The 26,582-nt window shown below is 40.3% G+C and overlaps 1 protein-coding gene across 1 annotated transcript; it reads right to left on the bottom strand.

Annotated features, from left to right (window-relative positions):
* Positions 1-14,239: 14,239 nt before the first annotated feature.
* LOC146662557 (uncharacterized) lies at positions 14,240-15,367 on the bottom strand. The gene is made up of 4 exons (XM_085417846.1): positions 15,245-15,367; positions 14,952-15,087; positions 14,513-14,585; positions 14,240-14,343 (listed from the first exon to the last, which is right to left on the bottom strand). Exons 1-4 carry the CDS (start codon positions 15,318-15,320, stop codon positions 14,308-14,310), a joined length of 321 nt encoding a protein of 106 aa, XP_085273972.1. The 5' UTR covers positions 15,321-15,367; the 3' UTR covers positions 14,240-14,307.
* Positions 15,368-26,582: the final 11,215 nt, after the last annotated feature.

Here is a 26,582-nt window from a genome sequence, read left to right as displayed (position 1 = left end):
TGGAATCTTTTTTTTTTTAAAGGGGCTGTGCAATCATGGCCAATAACTTTTCATTCTGATGATCTCCAGAATAATTTAGGGACAAAACAAATTTCAATGTTCAAACACCTGCAGACTTCACTATATACAGTGTAGACAGTGTGGTCTCTCTAAACTAAGTTTGTGGGATATGATCTTTCAAGAAGTATTTTTAGAGATAATCAGGCCTTTAGCTACAGTTTGTTAGACAACACTAAACCGCACACAGTTTAAGGACTGCAATGATTCCTCAAAAGTAGTTTTCATTATGAAAATCAGTGTGTGAATTAAGAAATCTAAAAGGTGTTTGTGACCCGCAGGAGGTACCTATTTCAATAGTACAGAGCTGCAGGCACACAGTCAGTTAAAAAGGGTTTCATGTTAATACAAAATAAAATTAACCATGTAACAGTAGTACCTAAAACAATTAAAAGCTTTACTTTATTAAATACGGTTAAAACTATAAAACTGTATCACAGTATGCGAGAGACAGGATAAGCGACAGTGAACTTGATAAAAACAAATCAACATGTGACACACATTAAAAAGGAGGCAACTCACAATTAAACCCCGACTTGGCAAAAAACTTTAAAAAGGTAAATCATCAGTGTCATCTCCCCTAAAGCTCAAGAGCGGCAATGTGTGTGGCATTGATTGATTATTTGTGTTTTATGGTGTTTTAGTCTTAACTTTTTATTATATTTTGTTAGGTTTTAAAGGTTGCCTGTGTGTGTTTGTTCCTTTTTCTCTGTTTATCATTTACTGAGTTGTTTTGTGTTTTATGTTGCTTGATTTATAGGTTTCTTTTATTTTGCTTTAGTGAAGGCACGGCCGCTTGCTGTGGGGGCTAGGGACGTGTGGTGGAATTCCCTCTGATGCATATGAGTGTACACACTGGGAAACAAGTATAACACACAATTTAAGTTACAGAAAGACTGCACGGTAGAGTAATTGGTGGCACCCTTGGGCACTCCGATCTGTAGGTTGCCTCCCCAGGTGGCCGGTCTCCACCATTTTGATTAACTATTTTATTGAGCTGCTATTTTTAACTAGGGCAGCACGTGGCAGCGAACCTTGTTCTTTTAAGTAATGTTTGTGTCTTAATGAAATGTCTTAATCTAAGGTTTGGTATTGCTAATCCTGCTATTTAAGTCGGTTTCTTATCTGCGGCTCTATATTGGTGGTAGTTTCTCTAATAAGTTGTCTTCTATGAAATTGACTTGCCAAACCTCTGCTTGTTAATGACGAGCCTGTGTGCCTTTTGTTACTGTTACAACGTTTAGACTGGCTGTTGTAATCTCTCCTGGGGTGTACTCCCTCCCCAGGTGGCACCCTTAACACTATTTAGTTACCTTTACCAGTTTTCCTCCTTCACACCACCACACATACAATAATAATAATAATAATAATGGATTGGATTTATATAACGCTTTTCAATGCACCCAAAGCGCTTTACAATTCCATTATTCATTCACTCACATTCACACACTGGTGGAGGCAGCTACAGTTGTAGCCACAGCTGCCCTGGGGCAGACTGACAGAAGCCAGGCTGCCATATCGCGCCATCGGCCCCTCTGGCCAACACCAGTAGGGGAAATGTCTTGCCCAGGGACACAACGACCAGGACAGAGAGCCCGGGGATCGAACTGGCGACTTTCCGGTTCCAGGCTTTCCAACCTCCTGCGCCACGGTCGCATACAAGAGCCCATCAAGAACTATACAAACAAAAACAACTGGGCTGACTGCAATTTCATACGAATACATTTCAGGGCTGTAGCCAAATATTTGACTACACTGATACACATTACATTTTTTAAAATGATTTTGGTTTTTGCTTTGCTATTTTCTTTCAATCAGTTTTTCAACAACGTTTTCATGTTTTTAAGTTTAATTGAGGTGTATTTCCATTAACCATTTTTGTGGTCACCAGAAACATGCACCATATATATGTCTTTGGGAGGAAGCAGGAGTACCAGGATCATGCAAACTCCACACAGAAAGACAGTCCTGGATTTGAGGCCAGGACCTTCTTGCTATAAAGCAACAGTACTAACCACCACGCCACTGCAAGACCCTTACTGGCATCAAGCACTGTAGAGAAGTAGTTATGAAAAGCTGTGCACATGTCTGAAATGTTACCTCGCTTTCCAACATAGTGAAGTTCTTCTTTTACTGTTAAAAACAAGTTGTGATAGAATTAAAAATATGAAATTTCTTGGTCTGTAAGAAAAACCGACCAAGAAGTAGTGCAGGCAGATAGATAACAGTGTTTGCTTGGAATAAATGAACCAAGTGCTTCAGTTTATCTAACTACAACTTCTCCTCTCTCTCCACTTTTGCTTTCCTCTCTCACTCTCTACACCACAGGGAGAACTACAGTGTCCTAAAGGCATCTCCTACAAACACAGATATGAATTCCTGGATGAAGATGAAACTGCGACCACAGAGAAGCATCAATAAAATAAAAAATGCTGATTTTCAGGCTCATGTTAAAAGTTCTTACTGAGAATAAATGATCAATTTAGAAAGGTGACTCTCTTTTTCCTTTGTATTGATGATTCACTGTATTTCTATGCTTACTGTCTGCAGCAGTGACAGAAACACCGGAGTTATAAATAACTGATCAGCTAGTTCACTGACCTCAGAGACCATGTCAGCTCTGACATCAGAGGTGTGCGACTGACAGCGGTTTTACTAATACACATGTTATAAATAGAGTCATTGCAGACCTGAGATTGTAAAGCTTTGCATGTTTCACCTCTGAAACATCTCATGACACAGCTTGAATACACACAGGACCAAATGTGTCTGAATTTCCACAAGAAATGACTTTGCACAGCCAACAATGAGCGCCATGGCAACGGTAGTGGTGATGAAAAACATATGAACGAGTGAAGAAACAAATTTAATTTCTAATGCGAGTTATGGACATCACATGTTGGTGTATTTTGTTGGCAGCATAACAGATTAAAACCATAACCTGACTGGTCAGCAAGAAAATGTAGCTTCTGTTGTGATGTCACTGTAAAATCACATATTTTATTCTAATATTTTAGACTCGTTTTGGCAAGACGGGATGTTACCTCAGCTTTAGAGCCACAGACACCTCTGGTATCATAACGCCTCCATCATTCAACATCAAACTGGATAAATCTGACAACAGCTTCCCATCTGACCTCTTCAAAGTTTTTAGTTATTGACTTATTTACTTATTTTATATACAATTTAATGAAGGCATGTAAAATGAATCCTTCATACAGTTTCATTTTGACTCTGTTGGATTTCTATGTTCAGCCTTCAGATTATGATGAATAAACTAAATGTGGGACAAACACAGTGTTTGTGTGGGACAACAGCACATTACCAAAGCAGGGAGGCTGTCAAATATCTTATATTTTAATGCAATGTTTTAAATTCTCTTGCTAAGTCAATACAACAGGAAGAAAAGGAGGCTAAACTTTGTTGTTATGATCTCACACAATAGGCTGTATTTTATTCAGCTGTTCTGCCTGGTAACAGTCTTTGGGTTTCATATTTTCCCTCAGTTTCTCAGAGTATATTGCTGCATCATTTTCTTTGTGTTCATTTCCATCATATTTACCAAAATCTGCACAGCGTGTAACTTTCGTGACTTTCCCTGTGAGTCTCCGTGGGTATAGAATTAGACAGGCTAAACTTCATTTAAGTATAAGAAATGTTTCCATTCAGTTGCACTGACTAAAGCCAGACCTTATGAAAGTGCATGTCCTGCAGAGTCGGTCAAAATGTGGGACAGGGGGACATAAAATGTTGTGCAGCTGCGCTTAAAGAGGGACATCAGGTCACCCGATACAGATACAGGTTTCATGGCCCAGTGTCCTCATAAATGCACATAATGTACATGATCCAAAGCAACACTTTTCCTCAGTTTCCTCTTACGTGAAAGTTTTCTTTCATTATCAGCTTTTCGTTAATATTATTTGTAAGGATTAATAAAAATAATGGTTTTGCCTCAGCTCTGTTATGAACTGATTTCTACCTGTTATATTTTACATGTTAACAATTTGAAAGAAATGTGACACTGAGTCAGAACAGAAATTTCTCTGCACTGCTGCCCAGAAAAGAATCACCAAACTGCATTAGATTTTACTTTAAACATGATCCATATTTATTTAGAGTCACAAAGAACAACTTTTATTACTGTCATCTACAACAAATTAGGAATGATGTTGATGGCTTAAAGGCTAAAATAATAACTTACATAATAAATAAATAAATACATCTGCAAAAAGAATTACAATTAAATAAGTACAAAATGTTGTCTTTGCTCTGATGTTTTGTGGTCTCATTGTTGCTTCATACACTTATCACCGGAGGACATTTCAGTTCTCCCTGTGGAGAAGAAAACAGAGAAATATTTACAGTTAGAAATATTTTATTATTACTGTCTGTTAGGCTGATCTATAGTTTTGTCTTTCTACGTTACTTCACAGTGGGAGTCTGACATTATCATCCATCAGTTTCACACCAGCAGAGGCTAATGAGTGGCTTCCCCCTCCTACATTTTTAGAGGAGGTTTCCTTTCATCCCATATCTCTTTATAAAACACTGACTTCACTGGATGAGCCACAGCAGTTGTGGCCAAATCTAAAAATAGCTCATTTTTCTTAGAGAAAGAAACAGTGTGTTGGAAAGTGTGGGTGTGCAGATTTATTATGAAATGGCTGCAGCTAATGACACCCGATGATTGCTCAGCACAACAGTCACTACTTACTCTTTTACATAAGTGGAGTGCTTTTACTGACCCACAGTCAAGTGGGTAATAAAAGCTTTAAATTGAAAATATGTACTTTAATATAAAAAATCCTCTTATAAATTAACCAATAATGTTGTACACATTTTGTGACAAGACGTAACAGCAGTAATCAGCTGCCTTGTTAGTTAGTTCCTAATTCCATAGTTGAACTCCACCTCCACCATGCTGGGATACAGTTGGTGACAGTCGCCAACCTCGTGTGCATAGTGACACCAGCTCTCCTGCAGGTCCTGGTTAGAGCGGCCCAAACCAGTAGCTCCCAGTGGATTTCCAGAAAAGAACGTCTGCTGTCACCAGGCACAGTTTGAGATGATGGAGCTGGAGTTCATTCAACCGCGAGATGAGAGATTTGAGGCAGCTGAAAGACGCAGCGACTAAACTAGACGGGAGGGGATTTTCCAGTGATAAATTCACTGTAGTCAACGTATCGTGCTGACTATGATGGAAGATGGACGTTTGGCAACTTAGTTTAGTCGGGTGTTTCCTTTAGTGGAACTCAATCCAGTAATCTTACTTGTTTGCAGAAGAGTCACTTTGAGCGATGTCACCTTTGACTCACCTTCTCTATTTTGTCTTTGAGCCACTCAGAATTTGGATCAATGCACCATATCTTATTTTTATGCCGCTTGTTGATGATGCTAAAAGCAGAAACACAAACAAGTGAAACATGTTGTTACATCAGTGTCTCAGTGCAACATGTATAATGTACTCGTTATTAACATGGAAAATTCAGAGTTGTGTTTAAATCTAGGCTTGCTCACAGGAAGGCGTGTTGCCTGCAGCGATAGCGTGGTTTTTGTTCAAAGCAACTTTGGATTGTCTTTACTTCCTGGGTGATGACCTTGTGGCAGCACGGCAAATCCAAACTCTGAGCTGAGGAATGGGCTGCACGAAAAGAGAACAACAATGAGCTTAATCAGCATGACATGACACGAGTGTTATTGTAAGTATGAAATGAACTCAACAAATATTAGGAATACTGCTATTATTCATGATTATTAAATGTTCCTGAAAGACATTGATCATTTTCTCTTAATTTTGACATTAAATGATTCATTTCATTCAAGAGATTTTCTTAAAAGAAAAAGAAAGTGGGCTCTAGATCTTTACGTGACCCCTAGTTTCTGTTATCCAATAAAAAATTATTACAACTAAGCAAACAGGCATCAGGTTTCTCTTAAGAGGATCAAAACGTGAGATTTAACCTCTAAAAGTACATTTACTGATTGAATTGCTGTATTGAGGTTGTTTGCACTCACAATAAAACTGTCAAAACAATATTAAACATCTCTCTGGTTGCATTAAAGTTTGAGATACAATAAAGATAGTGTTTCCTTCTATATAGCGAAAACACTGCAAACACCATTAAAAGAAGAGCTGTACCTTTCTGCACAGAGACGAGCATCACGACAGGCAGACAGAGCAGGAAAATCCAGCGGCTGATGGAGAGAGTCGGACACATCTTCACGAGCTGAAAGGCGCCAAATCTGACTCTGGATCAGTGCTCTAAGCAAGTTTGTTAGGCTGACGCTTGTGTGATCTTATATACTGTAGTTTGTCACAAAAAGAGGAAATGTGGAAATTGAGCAGGCTATTCTGAGGAAATGATGTACAGCAACAAACACTCCCACTGTGTGTTCTTCATGTCTTTATATGTTCACGTTTGTTGTTTTCTTCTCCTTTCTTCAAACTGGCCACATGCTGCCATCATCACCTCTTACTCGTCATCACGCTCATAGCTAGATTGATAAATTGTGGCTGATGTGCAATCCATGCATGTACTCATTTTAGCTCAATGACTACGTGCTGTTCAAAGTAGGCCGGACCTTGAACTTTGACCTATTTCTTCACCAAATAGGAGTTATCATCGAAGGGTTTTTCAGATCCACATTTTTAGCTTTGAACAGCAGAATCCAAAGCTTGACTGTGTGGTTGTAGCAAAGCCTCCAATGAAAGGGATTTTCTTATTGTCTATCCTTTTTTAGGTTGGTTCCTTTCAGTACACCACCCTACAGTTAAAGTTACATGTTCAGTGGACATTTTTGTAACTTTTTGACTACAGACAGAGCCATAGCTGGACTGGCCAGCGGCCCACTGGGCATTTGCCCGGTGGGCCGCTGGCGATTTTTTGTTTTTATGGGCCGATCGATTTTTTTTTTTTTTTTTTGGAAGGGTATAAATAATGAAAGGTGTTGGATTGGCCAATTGGTCATGATCGACTCTGGGCTGGACCAATTACAGCCGAGGAGGTCGGATGCACCCTCCCCCTTGTTTAGCAATCTTATAGACGAACTAAAGAAAATGGAGAACAAAAAGGGAAAGGAGGTGCAGAAAAAGATTAGGGCCAAAAAGAAACAAGGCCTTCAGGCAGACGCTGCCAAATGTGTAAAAATAACTGAATTGTTTGGCGGTAGCTATGGCCTAGCTTCCACAGATTTAGCAACATCAGCAAGTGGTGGAGGCCAGCAGGTGGATAAGGGAAAGGGGAGGACCCGAGGCGGCCGCCGGTCATAGTGGCAGAGGAACTGAACTTCAGGTGGATTAGTGGAGCACAGATTAAGCGAGTCACCATGGAGACGGAGGGAAAGAAGGCGCGGTCAATGTATTTTACAGCGCTTGAGGCCGAAATTCTGATGGCAGCATATGCCGATAACATGCAAATTTTGCAGAAAAAAAGTAACACAGCCTCAGCTGCAAAAGAAAGGGAGCATGCGTGGCAAAACATAGCCAACAGAGTCAATGCGTGAGTGTTAATTTAAACATTGATCTAGGGATTTCCACCCATTCAACACGTTATTTTATTATTTTATTATTTTTTATTTTATTTTTTATCTCATACATTTTATTTTGTGACGTGATGTGAGCGCAGGTGCAACCCAACAGGCCCCAAACGTTCCTGGCAGCAAGTAAAAATGAAATATAAAAATATAGTCCAAACAGGTAAGGTGAAATTGTATTATGAGCCATAGTGCTTGGTCTGTTTGTCCGATGTAAATCAATTGCAGTTAGAGGCTACATTAATTTCCCCTCTGTAAGCACTTATTGAAATTATCTGAGCACATTACAAGTACATATTTGCTTACTCTGTATGCTCAAATGTGACCCGTTATGGCCACTAGAAAAAAAGCGGAGGCCCGAAAAACAGGTGGGGGTCCTCCACCACCACCACTCACAGAGCCTGGCCACTTGGCTTCCACATTTGTGATAATGTTGGCAGCATCACACATGATCTTCACAGTGCAGAGAACACAAATTAGCATCCATTACTATAGTGAAATAATTTGTTAGTTTGAAATGCTACAGGGAGCTATGTACCTGCACATTAATGCTGTGGAAAGACTTCCTGTTCACATAGTCTCCTTCATTTACTGAAGGAGCAATGATTGGAATGTGAGTGCCATCTGTACAGCCAATCACGCCTGGGAACCGTGAAAATAAATGTAAAATGTAAGTAGTAGTTCAAGTATCACCACATCATGAATTAAGTTTTGTTCATCCTGATACCTGCAATTTTGTGGCATCCCTCTTTGATAAATCTTGTGGGTCTATGACCGGGGAACACCACAAACGAGTGCAGGAGACGTTTCAGTGCAACTGTAACATTCCTGACTGCGCGACAGACTTGGAAACGTGCTCAGCGTCACCAATATTATACAGAAAGCTCCCGTTTGCAAAAAACCGAAGTGCAATACAAATAATATGTACAGAACTGAGAGGATGTCCGCGATGTGTCACATGAGCAATATTAAGCCTGAGGATGTTCTTCAAATAAATTATAGATTGTGCTGAAAAACGGTAACGTTCACACAGAAGCTCATCAGGAAATGATAAAATGTCCAAACGCGCTCTAATCACTCTCTCCCGGCGGAGAGCTCTGCGGAGAATTTGGGCTTCAACATCTATCTCTTCAAGGAAGGAGCACGCCATGTCTGACACTTCCTACAGTCAGGTTTCCAACAAAGAGGCGGAGAACGTCAGGGTTAGTTGAAGTAAACCTGCTAGGGGGCAGGTTAGCTTCACGGAGTGTGTCGTCATAGTAACTCACTCAGAATTAATCTAAACTCGCTTTGTGAAACCGAAAACCCAGAGTTTTTGTTAACTCAGGGTATACTTACTCAGAGTTTGCACTAAACCGGCTTCCTGAAATAGGGCCCTGGTGTCTATCTGTGTCAGATATAAACCAAGTTTAGTTGTAGTTTGTTTTCGTTGTGCTGACTTTTGGGGTGGCTGTAGCTCAGGTGGCAGCCACTAATCAGAAGGTCGGTGGTTCGATCCCAGGCTGCCTCCTGGCTGCATGCCAAATATCCTTGGGCAAGATACAAACCCCGTGTTTGCCTACTGGTGGTGGTCAGAGGGCCCGGTGGCGCCTGTGTCCGGCAGCCTCGCCTCTGTCAGTGCGCCCCAGGGCAGCTGTGGCTACAATGTAGCTTGCCATCGCCAGTGTGTGAATGTGTGTGTGAATGGGTGAATGACTGAATGTAGTGTGAAGCGCTTTGGGGTCCTATGGACTAGAAAAGCGCTATACAAATGCAGGCCATTTACCATTTACCAACTGGTACTGCGTACTAGCTAGCATGACGGAGTTTATATACTGCTGGGCGGGTGCTATGAAGTTACTGATAGTAAATTTTATTTTATGCTTAAGGTTAGTTTCTCAAACTCCTCAAAATTTTAACAAATTGTGCCAATCCTTACATGTTGCACCAGGCTGATTTATCATCAAAAGTGGAGAAGTCTGTGACAGAGGAGACAGAAGAGCAGCAGAGAGAGATGGAGATGGAGAGAAGATTTTATGTCATCCATGAGGGATGCATTTGACATATGTTTCACATATTATAGCCCAACAAGTTACTTGTAGCAATTTAAATAAGAGCAATCAGTTTTTGGCAGACAATCACTTTTTGGCACAACATTGCAGTTAATAATACAACAGCTTCTTGCCATTTTTTGTGTTTCTTTTTATCGCTGTGAAACTGAGTTCAATTGAAAGCCTGCATGCGCTAGTACCTCTTGCCACGAGTTCCCAGAATCCTTTGCGGTTTTACCCTTGAATGACATCACATTTTTGGTGGGCCGGTCTCTAGTCAAAATGCCCGGGCCGGTTTTTTGTCCCAGTCCAGCCCTGGACAGAGCTCATTTAAAAGTATACATTTACAGAGTAAATCAGGCCGCCAGTTTTCTGTCCGTAAGACAACACCAACTGCACAGAGCTGCCATGAAAACTGCTGTTTAAAATGAATTTTAAAAATCTATAAAGCATGTAAGAGCACAGCGTGTCATGCCTTTCCAGCCAATTAAAGCCTTAAAAACATAAAATCATTTACCAGAGTGCACACTACACCAGAAAAAGAGCAAGATCGGGAGAGAGGAAAGTGAAGTGTAGTTGGGATCCAATTGATCCAAAGGAGAGAGCAGAGTTCTATGTTCCTACCCTAACCTATGGCCACAACACAAGTTGGGGCCATAGTATTGAGTATTGACTGAAGGAGTAAGATCAATGATTCATGGATTCAAGCAGCTGAAAAGGGTTTCTGGACTCAGACTCAGAGATCATTCAGGAGGAACTCACTCCATCTGCTCCACATCAAAATAAAATTAATCTTCTCTCTTGTCTAAAAATTGCTGAGGTCACAACATGACAACTGACAGAGGAACACAGGGCACAGGGAGAGGATGAGAGAAGAAGAGGCAGCTGTGCAGCAAAGACACAAAATAACTCCAGCTTTGTGTCTTTTTTTCTATTCTAGCTGAAGTACGAGACAAGACATTCACCTGGGACAAAATCAAGATTTGAAAAAATAAAGATTAACTCACATCATCTGTTTGATCGGAACCACTAAGGTCTACTTGGGTTATGTGTACAGCTAGCAGAGGTGGGTCTGAGAGCAGTCTTTCTGACTTCATGTGAGAGGTCAGTGTGTCACAGCTTCTAAAAATCAATTTCAGCCTTAAAGTGTATAACATCACAAATCAGACTCTGCAAGAGAAGAGAGAGCAAGCAAGAAGGAAGTGCTGAGTTAGACTGTGTGTGCTACTCTGTTTGTGGGTAACAGAGCCGAGTCTGACAGCAAAGCTATTAATTTACTGGCTGATTTATGTTCCTACCCTCACGTTTGGCCACATGTTGTGGGTAGTGATTGAGTGTGAGATCTGTTATTCGGGGGTTTCCAAGAGATTCGGAACTGACAAACTAAAACGGTTAAATGTCAATAAGTCTTATTGTAACTAATGAAACTGAGATAATGCAAAGTGAACCTAAAGGATTGTCCCTCAGGAGACAGATTTGTTGTTTCCTGATGCAAGGACTCACAGACAGATGGTTCATTTATTCAACTGCATACTTTTCCCAGTTCTCCAAGATAAGCTCATCCAAAGCTCCTTTATAAAGTCCAAATCCTCTTGGAATGTGTTGCAAATGTAAAACTCCCAAAAACTAAAACTCTCTAAAACTCAAATCTATTACGAAGAAACATGCTAGGGCAAGCTATAGGTAAATGCAGGAAACACAAGTTAAAAAGCCAGAACAATACTACAGCAGTGCATGCTGCAATGCTGCAAGTGAGGATGATGAGGGTATGCCAGCTAAATTGTGAATGGACAGCACTTTTGAGAAGGCTAGCTGAGTTAATCACACACAGACACTTGATAGAGAGGGATGGCAGAGATCAGCACCTGGAGGACAAGGAGGACTAGAAAGAGTAGATCATAGTTTAAAGCAGAAGAAACGAGCTTTGTCTAATAGGTGTCTGGACTCATCCTCAGATCATTCAGGAGGTGTTCACAGCAAAACTGATAGTGCCCACATCTAACAGAAAGAACTGAGGTTGTTTGAGCAGCTGACTAAGACACCTCCTTGGTAAGTTGTTTCTGGCAACTTTGGAGATTATGGGATGCATTCGCATGAATAGGAAAACTCAGAATATAGCAAATCATAAACACAGAACACTACAGCAACATGAAATCACAGACCAAGAAAGGGTATTAGCAACAGTGCTCCATGTTGAAAGATGTCACAGTTCCTAACACCTTTAATAGACTGAGAAAGTGGGGAAAGTGAGGCCCTCTTGAAGTATAACTGGTTTCATTCAGTGGGTATGATTCAGAAAAGGTCACTTTTAACTGGCATCACCTTAAGACAAGTTTCCAAATTTAGGATGTCCCAGTCTGTTACATCTTCTCTCCCCTCTCATGACTCTTCAGCTGTGGCCCAAAACGTCGGCTGCATCCTCTGGAGACATCATGGTCATGGCTTCCTCTGTCATTTAATACTCTTTATGACCCTTCCACCTGCTTTTTAAACATACATTTTCCCCTGAGTTCAAATGATTTATTAATACAGTTTTGAAATGGATAATCATGTATTTTGTATGTGATCAGTGGCGTATTAAAGATTACTAAAAAAAAAACAAACAGTAATCTTAAGCTAAATTATGGTGTATATTTGTTGAAAATGACAAAGAATAGAGGTGGTTTTTGTGGTGACCACTCATTAAAAGCTGTTAAAAACAAAAGTCATAGAGGAAAGTACTTTCAGATTTGACCGCAAAACTGGGTCACCCATTAATTGCAGATGGCTGTGGAAAGGAAACCCCCATAAAGTTACATGTAGGAGGTGCGTCCGGGTACACACCGGCTCACTCCTTGGCGGCCGCTTATTGGGGCTCGCTCGGGCCACTTCGGAGGTGGGGTGCCCCCGGCCTCTCGGCCTGGGGCTCGGTCACTCAGGCACAGCTGGCTGCCGGCGGAGCTCACAGGCGCGTCACTGCAACTCCCCCTGGCTTCTGCTCCACGGCTGCTGAATGAGCCCTCATCTGGGACTCTCCTTAGCTCTTACTGGGACAGTGGCGCAGCTGCCCCTCTGTGGGTCTTCCTTGGTCTCTTGTGTTCTGGGGGGCTCTGGATGTCTGGAGTTTTGATCTCCTCCATACCTGCTTGATACCATAGAGGACAGGGCTGTGGCTCCCCACACTCTCTAGCAGATCATTGCATGGAGAAACCTTTGGAATGCAAGCATGCTGATCCACACAGGTATGCACACATGGGTATTCACAGATGCGGACTACAGCTTTCTTGGCTGCTGCCTCAAAGCACACTGTGCGCTGTCTATCTTGCGTGCTGCACAATATCGTTTATTATTTAGTAACTATTGATATCTACTGCTAGCTAGTTTATTGTGATGGTGCTTTTTTTTTTTCTTTTTCTATTATTATGTTGCTCTTTGTTGTTTGCTGTCTCCCCTGGTTTTGTTTTTGTTTTTCTCTCTCTCCATACAGGTGACCCAGGAGTTTTTTTTTTTTTGTTTTTTTGTTTGTTTGTTTTTTTTCTCTCTCTTCCCCCCCTTCTCACCGTCTCTTCTCCCCTTTGGTTTTCTTTCTTTCTCTCCCCCTCTTTCTTTCATTCTTTCCCCCTGTCCTAAAAAAAAAAAAAAAAAAAGGATGACAAAGGATGAACTGAAGCTCCGCCATCACGTGATGTCACATGCTGCTGTTTCTGATGTCACTTCCAAAAAAAAAAAAAAAAAAAAGATTAATTAGCAGGGAGGTAATTACAGTAATTACATTTTTATATTTTGTCTCTCAGTGATTCAAAATCACTGAATCATACCTGTTTGTTATCCTAAAAGCAGAGACACAATACATGGCCTAGAATATTAGGCTCTTTGGCTCTGCTAGATATACAAACAATAATAGAAGGAGGACTCTTTAAAGATCAATACCTTCAGTTATTTAAGCTGATCTCACTATTTCTGTTCCTGTGACTCAAACAAATAGGTTTGACATCACATTATTCTTTCTTACACTGACACCACTTTCACAAAAGTTTCAAAGATGACTGTTAAGATCCTGTTAAATCTATAGTTATACCTCCTCTGCTGCCATCTGCAGTGGGAGGGACTAAGATGTGAGGAGTGGAGTTAATTATCTGCAATCTAAGGAAGGACAAAGACGTATGTTTCTTGGCTGACTTGGGAACGCCTCAGTGTTTCCCTAAAGGAGCTGGAGGAGGTGGCTGAGGAGAGGGAGGTATGGGTGTCTTAATCAGTATGAATAAAATATGTATTTGTGAATAACTTTTCAAGTTATTTCTGAATGTTCACTTTTACTTCTGCCATATCGGTTAAATGCTGCCTCCTGGTGTCCTGTGATCATGACGTCATCATGAAATAATCACAACAATAAGTATTTTGTTGTCAGTTATAACACCTACAGCAAATAATAATTAATCACACAGACCATTAAACAATCTGATTGCAAAAACTTTTTTATTCATTTATCTTTGTTCTCAGATTGAAGACAGAATAAGAAAACTTCAAACATTCATACTTAATAAAATTTGTAACAATTATAAACAAAACTGTTTTTTAAAGCGCTATCAGTAATTACTGAGAAAAGTCAACATTTCTTAATAAATATTTCTGTTAAAGTGTGAATTAACAAGCAAAAAATACTAGGGTCTTGTTTCCTACAGCTTTTGTTTCATCGTTTCCATCATCTTCATTTAGAAATCACTGGAGGACACAGCAGAGTTCTCTGTGGTGGTAAAAGAATGAAGGTGACATGAAAAGAAGAAGCACCATTAGACAGATATACACAGTGTCGTTTTATTACCTATATTATAATCTTCACATATTTGCTAGAAAGTCACTGCTGGTTTTTCTAAACTTTGTGTCCACATTTTTATTAATATTTCGTTTCTCACCTCATTTATTTTCCTTTTAAGCCACTCGGTGTTTGGTCTGAGGAAAAATGTTCTATTTCCACGTGTTTTGACCCTGGACGAAAAAACAGAAGAATAAAGAAAGAAGTTTAGAGCGAAGAAGACAAATCAAAGGATTCGACATTTTCACTTTATTGTTAACTGAACATGTGCAGGGTCCATTTTGCATTATGCTGTGAGAGAACAGCTCAGGTTTCCTCCAAGCTCATAAGCACAAACTCACAGATTCCCCAACGTCACCACATTAGAAACAATCACAGAGCAAACAGTAGTGCTGTATGTTAGAGAGGGGAACATTTATCTGCTACATCAAGGTTTCAGTGCAAATCTCATTTTCATTGTTGTGTTTGTGGATTTTTAATCAAGAATTAATTTCTACATTTTATTTGGTTTAAGTGTATTTAGAAGAAGTTCTACTTACACATAGCCATGAAGGCAGTCTGGTCTGTTGTCTTCAAAGCAGCTGATGATGTTTTTTGCCCATTTAGGTGTAGACATGTTTATTACAAGTCTGTTAGAATGTGTTTTATAGCAGGTTTTCCCCACGTGGTCAGCCCCTGCAGCACATCATCACACACATTGTCATTATTCTTCAGAGCCTTTCAGATATCATGGAGAATGAAATAAGCTGAACTCTCAGATGTTGTATAAATAATTTACTGATCTGTTAGCTGGTGTTACTGAACTTTGACAACAGAGAAATAAAACCTGTACCTGATACAGAGATGAGCATCATCACACTCAGGGAGATCAGAAGAATCAGGCGGCTGGTGGAGAGACTCGAACACATGTTGAGACGCTGAAAGGCACCAAATCTGAGTCTGGATCTGAGCCGTGAACAGGTTTGTTACCAGCTGATGAACTTGTCAAAGTGTGACAGCAGCTCATCTTATATACTGTAGCTTGTCACTGAATTAGGGGCTGTTTGGTGATGTATTTACACAAAAATAAACACTGATGGAAACACACCAACCATAAACTGCTGTGGTGAGCAGCTTCCTTCCTCATGTTTGTTTCAACAAACTTTGTTGAAATTTGTTGTACAGCTTAATGTGTCTGTAATTTGTTTAAACATGCTAATATGTATAGTAGTAGTATTAACATTACTAACAGCAGTAGTAGTGGTAGTAGAATCGTAGATCTTCAGACGACAGCCAGTACAAACAGATTATTTATTAAATACAATGTTGGACATGAAACACAAGTATACGAGTTTAACCGTAAACATAAGCTGCTGTAAAATCAATCCATTTAACACTGAAGGGAAACATTTTACTAATTATTATTTTTATTTTTGATATTTTTTCACAGTTTTCCAATAACACAGTTTTGTGTATTATGGGAAGTGATATTTCCAGAGCTGAGGGCAGCAGTGTTCAAATGGATTGTTGCACATCTCTAATAAAAACATGGAGAATTAAATGCATCTGTTTGAATGAATGTTTTTGTTTCACTCTTTTGTTGACTTGTTGGAAACTTGCACTACTTTGTTTAATAGTGACAGGAAAGGTAAAGTTAGTTAGTTTATTACATACAGAGAAGTATTTTAATATGATTTATTGATAAATGCTCCCTCGGTGTGTGGAAAGGATTTCCATTGGCTGAGCACGGGGACTCTCTGTGACGTGATCTTCCACCAGTTTCGTTCCTGTTGACCTGTGGGTGTCGGTTTTATTAGTGGTTTGCACCGCCCACATCTAAATTCTCAGAATAAAACAGTGACATTACTGGGTGACCAGCTTCTGTGGCCACATTTAAGAGGACTTTCCCTGTGACTTTGTCTTTAATAGCGTTTAATGAGTGGGCTTCACAGAAACTGCTTTTAGTAACTGTCAACAGGTACAGACCTTAAATTACACGCTTAAGATTACCATTTAGTAATCTTCACTGCCACACTGATCATCCTGTGATGATTTATTTCCAAACTTTATTGAGTGTTTGAACTCAGGGAAAAGGTATGTTTTTAAAAAGCAGGTGGAAGGGCCATAGACAGTATTAATAGATAGAGGCCATGACTGTGATGTCATCTACTCGTTTCGAGACTCATTATGAAGCATCATCACTTCAGCCATCGTGGTGTGTTGAAACAGGCTGTGATAAGTGAAGTCATTAGCCAGAAAGCTTCGATGGGGAATCGTCCTTTCTGACTCTGAGTGTTTACACAGTTTACAAAAATTGATTTTTTTGTTCTACTCAGTATTAAATTAGGAACGTCTATACAACAGGAAGACTTTTGTCAACCAGATGGTTTGCCCTCTGGTGGCCATTAGAAATATGGCAATTTCAAGGCTCTACATTAGCTCTACTCTTTACCTGGACATCTTCAGTACTGGCTGTGGTTCCTCACTGTAGATTGGCAGATTTGAGCCCTGGTGATTTCTGGGTTGTTCCTTATCATCCTAATTAATTTCCTCTTAAAGCAAATGAATGACACATTTAAAGAATTTAAAGAATTTGTCTTTAAGTGCAATTGTTTGAACCTTTGACGTCACACTTTCTTATAAACAGCTTCACAAGTCATTCTAGAATATTGTAAATATACAATGCATTCCCCTGATTTTCCTGTCGTTCTCACCCATATGGAAAAGATATATATAAATCTTATAAAGTTTGTATCTGTCTTGTGTGGAACTTGTATGAAAAGCACACAAGAGTGAAAACAGATTTAAGATCCCTTGAAAAATTATATAAATGAAACTTTGTATGTTTTGGATACTTACTAAAACAATATATGAAAGTAATGAGAAAGTGGCCACTTTCATGAGTAAATCATATAAGCCTTATATGATTCACTATATGAAGTCTTTTATACATTTTTTCTATTTCTTTTCCATATGGGCAGTGAGATCAATCCAACGAGTACTATGAGGCTAAAAACTGGTATTAACAAACCTCGCACAGAAACAAAGAAGAATGAGAACTTAGAGATGAAGCTCCATCTCTCTCTCACACACATACTCAGGCTCAGCTGTGTTCCAAACACAGCGGCCGAACTAAAGTGTGAGCAGGCCTAAAAATAAAAAATAAAATAAACACTCACGAGGCATTTAAACACAACAATTACCTTTCTGTCTGAGACTTAAAACAAAAGGTGACATGGAAAAATCTTTGAAACACCTGCTGTTATAGTGGTCCTATATATTGATACTGTTGAAGTTTTAAATCTATAAAAGAAAAATTACACTGCACATGTCTACAAACAACAATGCCCTGGACTGTCAGTGGTCATGTCCACAGACTAGCTGGACCACATACGCTGTACGCTGCCTTTATCAACACCAGAGCTCTAGGCAGGTAGATGGGCCGTTCCCAGACTGCCAGCAGACTGCAAATGTGCTCTCCACACTGAGCCATAAATTATGGCTGTACAACTCATGCTACAAAGGATATTAAGCAAAAACATGTTTCAGGCATTGCAGTTGTCAAAATTGAGACAATACAATTAGAGAAGTCAGAAAGACCGATTCATGCATCTGAACAACCAGTTGACGCACTGGAATTAATGGAGGATTTCTTCTCCCGACTCGATCTGCCTACCATACCAACAAAACAACAGACCACCCCCAATGCTCCCATTTCTAGAGAGGAAGTACTAAACGCTACAAAAACAGAAATGCCCCAAGACCTGATGGTGCTTTCAGGGCCCCGAAAAGCGCTGTATAAATGCAATCCATTATTATTCATTGCAATCCATTATTTAATAGTAAATTTTATAAAGAATTCAGTGAGCTGTTAATAGATCCATTAGTCAATATGTTTAATTATTCATTCTTGAATAATAGTTTACCTCAGACTCTAAGGGAAGCTAATAGTGTGCAGAGTCTTGTTCCTCTTATAGACCGATAGCTCTTCTAAATGTGGACCAGAAGATACTTTCTAAAATAGCTACTCGACTCAAAATTCTCTTGCCTATAATTATTAAAGAAGATCAAACAGGCTTTATAAAAGGCCGTAATTCCCGTAATAATGTCAGGCACCTTCTCAGCAAAGGAACATGAGTGGTTTGGTTGTTTCTCTGGAAGCTGAAAAAGCTTTTGACCGGATAGAATGGACATACTTATTTTACACTTCAAATAAATTCAGTCTTGTTAATGATTTCATTAAGTGGGTAAATATTCTGTATGATACTCCTCTGGTGTCCATTTTGACTAATGGACTGAAATCAGATAGTTTCCCATTGTTTAGAGGAACGAGGCAAGGCTGCCCCCTGTCACCTATTTTTTTTGCTATTGCCATCGAATCGTTAGCCAAGGCTATAGGGAGGGCACCTGATGTACAGTGTTACGGCCCTGGGCTGGCTTTGTACTTTTCAAGTTCAAGTTCAAGTTCAACTTTATTGTCACTTCAACCATATACAGTTTAAAAATACACAGTGAGGCGAAACAACGTTCCTCCAGGAACCAAGGTGCTACAAGACAAGTTAGTGCAAAAAAATAATAATATATAATATATCTAGTAATAATATTGTGCAAAAGAGCATTTACAGGTTGGTGTGTGCGATGGTTTGGTGGTGTAGGTCCGTGTGTTTGCGCTTTGTGTTGGTTAGTCAGTCCAGTCTCAATGTTTTGAGGTATTTGAGTTAAGCTGAGTGATAATGTTAGTGTATGTGTGTGTGTGCGTGTTTATCAGTCAGTCCCTTTTTGCTGAGGAGACGGATGGCTTGTGGAAAAAAGCTGTTGCACAGTCTGGATGTGCGTGCCCGAATGTGCTGTGTCTTTAAGACTCCACAGGTCCTTCCCGATTGGAGAGCTGGCGGCGGCTGATTGGTCCCTGATCATGTGGCTCTTTTCAAAATCCCTCACCAGCAGTTGTTGTAGGGCCAGCCACTGACAGCAGCAGCAGACCTGACCCTGGCCTCATGCTTGTGATTCTCGTGAATTACTGAGCTTGTATATAGTGTGTAAATTAGTCTTCAATTGTAACTAGCACATTGTAAATAGACACTGAAACAGAAGGGGTGAGCTGCCTTATTATTTTTCTTGTACTGTTTTCTAGTGATAGTGAGATGAAGCCTCTTGATGAACTGAAGCTTTCCATCCATCTGGTCGACTCATGGTTTGAAACATTGTGATTTCATTTGCTCTATTCCGCCATCAAGTGGACGATTCAAGTGAAACAGGCTCTTTGATTATAATGATGTGATGTGTAAACCGCTAAACTGAATAAATAAATTGTTTTCATGGTTATTTATCACGAATATCGTCTCAGTATGTCTGATACAAAAGACAAAGTGGAAACTATCAACACAGAGTTTTGGTATGATTGTGTAACTGTGTAATCATGCTTATGTACATCAGGATAATGACACAAAGTAGTGTGTGGCGCTTCACTTTTTAATAAACTAAAAGAAAGAAATCAGATTATAGGATCTGTAGTGTTGTTTATTTATATTATGGTACTTGTGATATTTATTACTGTGTGCATACTATATTAGGAGAGATGAGATAAAAAAAAAAATCTCTTCCTTGCTGGTTCCATCGAAGAAGAAATGCTCAAGTAACTATTATGTAGCACGTAGGTAATCCAATTCCACAACAAAGCGTGATGAGGGAATCAGCTGTGTTTTGCTGCCCATTTTATTTCGAATCTGGCGCGAACCGGCGAGCCAGTTTCTGAATCAGTCACGTGGTACGGACTGCCCGCGAGGCCTCGAACATCATTGCATACGTAATCAAAGCGAGCCTCAAAAACTCCCCCGAGATTACCCGACACACGCTTCGAAGCTTCGAGACACAAGATACATCACTACTGTTTTCTCCTGTTTATTTCAGTTAGGGAGTTACAGACAACAGACAAAGAACAGACAAAATTTGTCTTTTGTTTGGTTTTTGTTTCACATAGGGTTTTAGATGGCACCTCTTCTCCTGACTTAGCTTGTTTTGTTTGTTATTTTGGCCTTTGTTTACCCCGGAGCTTAGTTTTCAGTGTAGATAAATAAACCACCATTTACTTAAGAAATTGTTTTTTCTGTGTATGGTTTTGGGGACCAGGGCGGGGTCACTTCCTTTTTTAACTCTTATGCTACGTTCCTGTACCCCTAGACTGGGGCGTAACAACGGGGCTTGCAAATTGATTATGAGCATAAGATCAGTTTATATGCAGATAATGTTTTAATATTTATTTCTGATCCAGAGACATCAATACCGGCTTTACTTAACATTATTGATACATTTAGTCAATTTTCTGGTTATAAAGTAAATTTGACTAAGTAGAAGGCTATGCCAATTGGCAGCCTTAATTCAGTGCCAACTGGACTGTTTTCTTTCCCCTTCAAGTGGTCGCCCACAGGTTTTGTATACTTAGGGATATTTATAATAAGAGATGGAATTCCTTACCCTTTTCCTGGCTAGGATGTATAGCTTTGGTTAAGATGAATATTTTGCCTCGACTGTTATGTCCTGTTCAAATGATTCCAGTTATATTTTCAAATACGGTGACGAAGGATCTGAACGGCTGGCTAAGGTCTTTTATATGGAGCAAACGCAGACCAAACGTATGATGGCTACACTACAACTCCCAGGTTCAGTATGGGGTCTAGATTTACCAAATATTAGAACATATCAATTGAGTACTCACATGTGCTATATTCATGACTGGGTCACAAATAACTCACACTCTATCTGGTTGGGGATTGAAACTTCTCTTTTAAAGTATTGTCAGGGTTCCTGGGTGTTCACCCAGTCAGTGTTTTCAGTTGTTTCATGTTCAGTTTATTCACCTGTTCACATTTCCTGTTTTCATGTTTGGTTCCTGTGTGTTATTAGTTCTATTATGATCAGCTGTGTTCTCACTGGTCCCTAATCGTTATCATTAGCCAGTGTATTTAAACCCTCAGTTTCCACCTGTTCCTTGTCGTGTCATTGTTGATGTTATGTTGTCGTTCCCGCCTGTGTTCAGTTCAGCCAGCCATTCAGTCTTTCAGTCTGTTGGTCCTTTTGTTCCTGCTCTGTCTATCCACTCATTCCAATAAATCATCATCACCCTGCACAGTGAGTCCTGCGTTTGGGTCATCTCTTCCTCGCCTCCACACAACCGCTGACAAGTATCCATTAAGGGTCTTACTGTTCTTTAAGAACTTTGAAGATATTAGTTCAAGCTAGGAAAAAATCAAATCACACTTAATACACTTTAGGCCTGGTATGTCGACGGGAAGGTTGAAGTTAACATCTGTGTTCACCCCTATTGTGAATAACGTTGACTTTAAACCAGGGATGTTCGATGTAGGTTTTAAGCAATGAATTTGAAACTGCGTCGTACTGGGACCACAGGCATTGTACTGTATTGTATACTTGATTAAATGATTGATTGATTGATTGATTGATTGATTGATTGATTGATTGATTGATTGATTGATTGATTGATTGCGTGGATCTGAGCTGGTGTTTTGTTTTGTGCTTAGTTCTCAGTCTGTTTGTTTTTGTTGTTGCTTTGTTTTTGGATTGTTTGGTGGGGGTTTTTTGGTTGTTTTTTATTGTTCTGTACTTTATTTATTAACACTTTATTATGTTATGTAATAAAGTGTACCCATGGGAGAGAGTGTGCGTGAAACCTACAATCGGATAAAGGGACTCTATAAGCGATGGATGCGTCCTGACAGTCGGAGCAAAGAAGAGATCGGTGAAACCATTATTTTGGAACAGTTTCTTCGCGTGCTGCAGTCAGATGTCAGCACATGGGTGAAAGAGAACAACCCAAAGACAGGAGAGGAAGCTGCAGATCTGGCTGAACGTTACCTAGCTGCTCATCGTGAACCTTCTAAGTCAAAGATGACTGTGGGGAGACCAAGGTTTGGGGAGGTAAAACCTCCAGGGGTGACTAGTGTTGAAAGCTTGGACACTAGGGGTGGTAAGAAGCCTATACATTGCAGTCAAAGGTACAACCTCATTTGCTATTACTGTCAGCAGCCTGGTCATAAAGCTTCTTTATGTCCCCTAAGAAAACCAAAGTCAGTAGAGTTGTGTGTAGTTCCCTCCACAGGTCTTGAGGGGGAACTTACTGGTGATGGTTTAGTGCCACATAAACATGTGGTAGATGTTTCAATAAATGGCCGAACAGTAAAGGCTCTTGCTGACACTGGTAGCTCACAAACCTTGGTTAAATCTTCTATGTTGAGCAATGTATTACCTGACTTTAACAAACCTGTAAATATTACTTGTGTTCATGGGTGTCAAAAAGATTATCCAACAGCAGATGTCACTATTGAACTTGAGGGCCAAGTATTTATGTTAACTGTAGGAGTGTTGGATCAGTTAGCATATGATGTCATTTTGGGAGAAGACTTACCAATCTTAGACAGTTTGGTTCATAATAACTCTGAAGCCTATTCCTGTGCTGTTGTCACTCGTTCAATGAAAAGGGGTTTAGAACCACTGCCTGATGTAGATGAAGACTTATTTGAAGGAGGGAGTAAACTCAGGAAAACAAAACGACAACGTAGGCAGGAGAAAAATAAAAACAGTGGTAGGGCAAACTTTCCAGAACCAACCTTACCAATGTCTCCACCTATTGATCTTCAGTGGGAGTTTCCCAATAATTTTAGAGAAAGACAGGAAAATGATTCATCTTTAAAACCTCTCTTTAAGAAAGCATGCAACGTGGATGATGGAAAAGAAAATGATGTAGGGCTTAAAAGTGTAACTGGAGAACCTTTCATAATAAAGGATAAACTTCTGTATCTAGCGGACATGGAGAAACCCAGACTTGTTGTACCAAAAGAGTACCGATCAGTAATCCTGCATTTGGGCCACACTGTACCATGGTCAGGACATTTAGGATAGGCAAAGACTTACAATCGTGTTGCTCAACGTTTTTACTGGCCAGGATTGTACAAAGATGTGGTTGACTACTGCAAAACATGTCATGAATGTCAGAAAGTGGCTCCTACCAAAATTTCAGACAGAGCCCTGTTGCAAACATTACCAATAATGGATGTACCTTATGAGAGAATAGCTATGAATATCATAGGTCCTTTACCTAAGAGCAGTAGTGGTCATAAATATGCATTAGTCATTTGTGATTATGCCACAAGATATCCAGATGTTTATCCACTGCGTTCTCTGCAGGTCAAACACATTGTTCGATGCTTAGTAGACCTTTTTTCCAGAGTTGGCGTTCCAAAGGAGATCCTGACAGATCAGGGTACCAGTTTTATGTCACATTTGATAAAGTCTCTTTATGACCAACTTGGTGTAAAAGGTATTCGAACTACTCCCTACCATCCAGAAACGGACGGTCTGGTGGAACGATTTAATGGTACATTAAAGCAAATGTTGAGAAAGTTTATTGATGATACTGGCAAAGGTTGGGATAAATGGTTGCCTTTTCTGTTGTTTGCATACAGAGAAGTACCACAGGCTTCAACTGGTTTCTCCCCTTTTGAGCTGCTCTATGGAAGGCAGGTTAGAGGCCCCCTGGATATGCTGAAAGAGAACTGGGTGGCTGGAGTGGCACCGGGGTCTACTGAAGTGGCTTCGACGATGAACATCATTTCCTACATACTGCAGATGAGAGACAAACTGGAAACATACAGAGAACAGGTTAGAGACCATATGCAGAAGGCGCAGCAAAAGCAAAAGGTATGGTATGACAAGCATGCCTGTGAGAGAGAACTAAAGACTGGTCAAAAAGTTTTGGTACTTTTGCCTACTGGACCAAGTAAGTTGCTGGCTAAGTGGCAAGGACCTTATACTGTGGCCAGAAAAACCGGCCCAGTGACATATGAGGTCATTTGTCCAGAGAAACACAAATCAAAGCAACTGCTACATGTAAACTTGTTAAAAGAGTATCATGAAAGAAATGCCCCAGAAGCAGGTGTGAAGCAAATCCTGATGGTACAAGATGTTCGGCCTGAAGACAGTGGCATTCTGGAGGTTGGAGAAGCTGAGATGAGCCCATTCAGAGGCATGCCCAAATCTGAAGACCCTCCTGAACATCTGACTGAAGATCAGTGGCAACAGTTGAATGAGGTGAGGCAATCCTTTCCATCTTTGTTCTTAGACACACCGGGGCGAACAAATGTCATAACACATAACATCATCTTGAAAGACACAAAACCTCTTCGTCTTAAGCCTTACAGGATACCAGAACGGATGGTGGAACCATTGAGGAAGGAGGTTCAGATGATGCTGGAACTGGGAGTGATTGAGCCCTCAAGGAGTGAGTGGTCAAACCCCATTGTACTTGTTCCAAAGAAAGACTCCCCTCAACTACGATTTTGTTCAGACATGAGAAAGCTAAATAGTATTTCCTGTTTTGATTTGTATCCGATGCCACGGATTGATGAGCTACTGGAAAGACTAGGAAAGGCTAGATACATTACAACCTTAGATTTGTGTAAGGGTTACTGGCAAGTGCCCTTAGAGCCGTCCTGTAAAGAATACACAGCCTTCCAAATTCCAGGAATGGGCTTATTTCAGTACACCGTGTTGCCCTTTGGTCTTCATGGGGCACCTGCAACTTTTCAAAGGTTGATGGACATTGTCCTTAATGGTTGTTCAAAGTTTGCAGCTGCCTACCTGGATGATGTGGTGATTTACAGTGAGTCTTGGGAGGAACACCTGCAGCATCTAAAGGTTGTGTTGGCAAAGATCCAGGAGGCTGGTTTGACTCTGAATGTGAGCAAGTGTGCCTGGGCACAAGAAGAGGTGAGGTATCTAGGATACATTGTTGGCCATGGACAAATAAAGCCACAAGTTGAAAAGGTAAAGGCTATACGAACAATTCCCAGACCTAAAACCAAAAAGCAAGTGAGGTCGTTTCTGGGCTTGGTTGGCTGGTATCGGAGGTTTATTCCCCATTTCTCAACCTTGGCAGCCCCTCTTACAGATCTCACGAGAAAACATGCTTCTAAAGTGATGTGGAATGACGACTGTGAACATGCCTTCCAATGTTTAAAGAGACAGATTTCTGAAGCCCCTGTTTTGCAAAGCCCGGATTTTTCCAAACCATTTGTTGTACAGGTAGATGCCTCTAATGTTGGACTTGGAGCAGTGCTGGCTCAAGGAGAAGCTGGTGAAGAAAAACCTGTGCTTTTCTTAAGTAAGAAGCTGTTTGACAGGGAAAAAAACTATTCTACAGTAGAGAAAGAAGGACTGGCAATTAAGTGGGCAATTGATTCGTTGAAATATTATCTCCTTGGAAGAGAATTTATTCTTCAGATGGATCACCGATCCCTGGTGTGGATGCACTCCAAGCAACATCAGAATGCGAGGATACTGCGCTGGTGCCTAGCCCTCCAGCCATACCAGTTCACCGTCCAGCATTGTCCGGGTAAGAACAATCTTATTGCTGACTATCTTTCCCGTTTGCCGGAGATGTGTCGACCAGAAGGGGGGGGGGGGGGTAGTGAGTAATGTTGGGAAGCATTTGAGTAACAAAGTGTTGCAGGTTACCTTTGTGGTGGCCATCTTGTTTTCCCAGTAAAGAGGAAGCCTGCCTCAATTGCAGCTCTTCTATAGGCCAGTCTGTATTAAGGTGTGTCTTTAGAGTATTTAAAGGGAGCAGGAAATGGATTGGGAGCCATTTTGAAAAGTTACTGTCTGCATGTGTATGATGTTGGCAAGAGATAATAAAACAATTACTTTAAGATAGAGTGAAGTCTGATGTTTCCCTCACCACCCCTCACTGCGCAACAAATTGTGTACTATTTGTGAAAATGAAAAAAATAGTTAAAAGATATTGTTTAAAAAACTGATCAAAGTCCACTGAATCTGCTAACCTAATTAAAACATTGTAAGTTCAGGTCTTCACTTTGCGTTTCTTTGTGAAAACAGCAAAGGAGACTCAGTGAAGTTTTGGTATAAGGGATAAATCTTCTGACCAAACCTGCTGGGACTGTGTGAGGTCCCGAGGCTAAGAGTAAGGATTTATCCACAGGAGAGCTGCGTTCTTACAAACCATCCCACTGTGTAAACCTGACATCTGTGGAACAGCTGAGCTGTACGATGTGTACAAGGACACAAAACATTATTTACCATCAGATCCTGAGCCCTCCATGTGTTAATCAAGACACTGCTGCTGTGCTACATCCATAAATAATGAATAAATTAGGAGC

This window comes from Rhamphochromis longiceps, linkage group LG9 (assembly GCF_057381845.1).
Source record: "Rhamphochromis longiceps isolate RC_006_pf linkage group LG9, R_longiceps_female_GT1.1, whole genome shotgun sequence".
Lineage (NCBI taxonomy): Eukaryota > Metazoa > Chordata > Actinopteri > Cichliformes > Cichlidae > Rhamphochromis > Rhamphochromis longiceps.
This window is presented reverse-complemented; position numbering and strand designations above follow the sequence as displayed.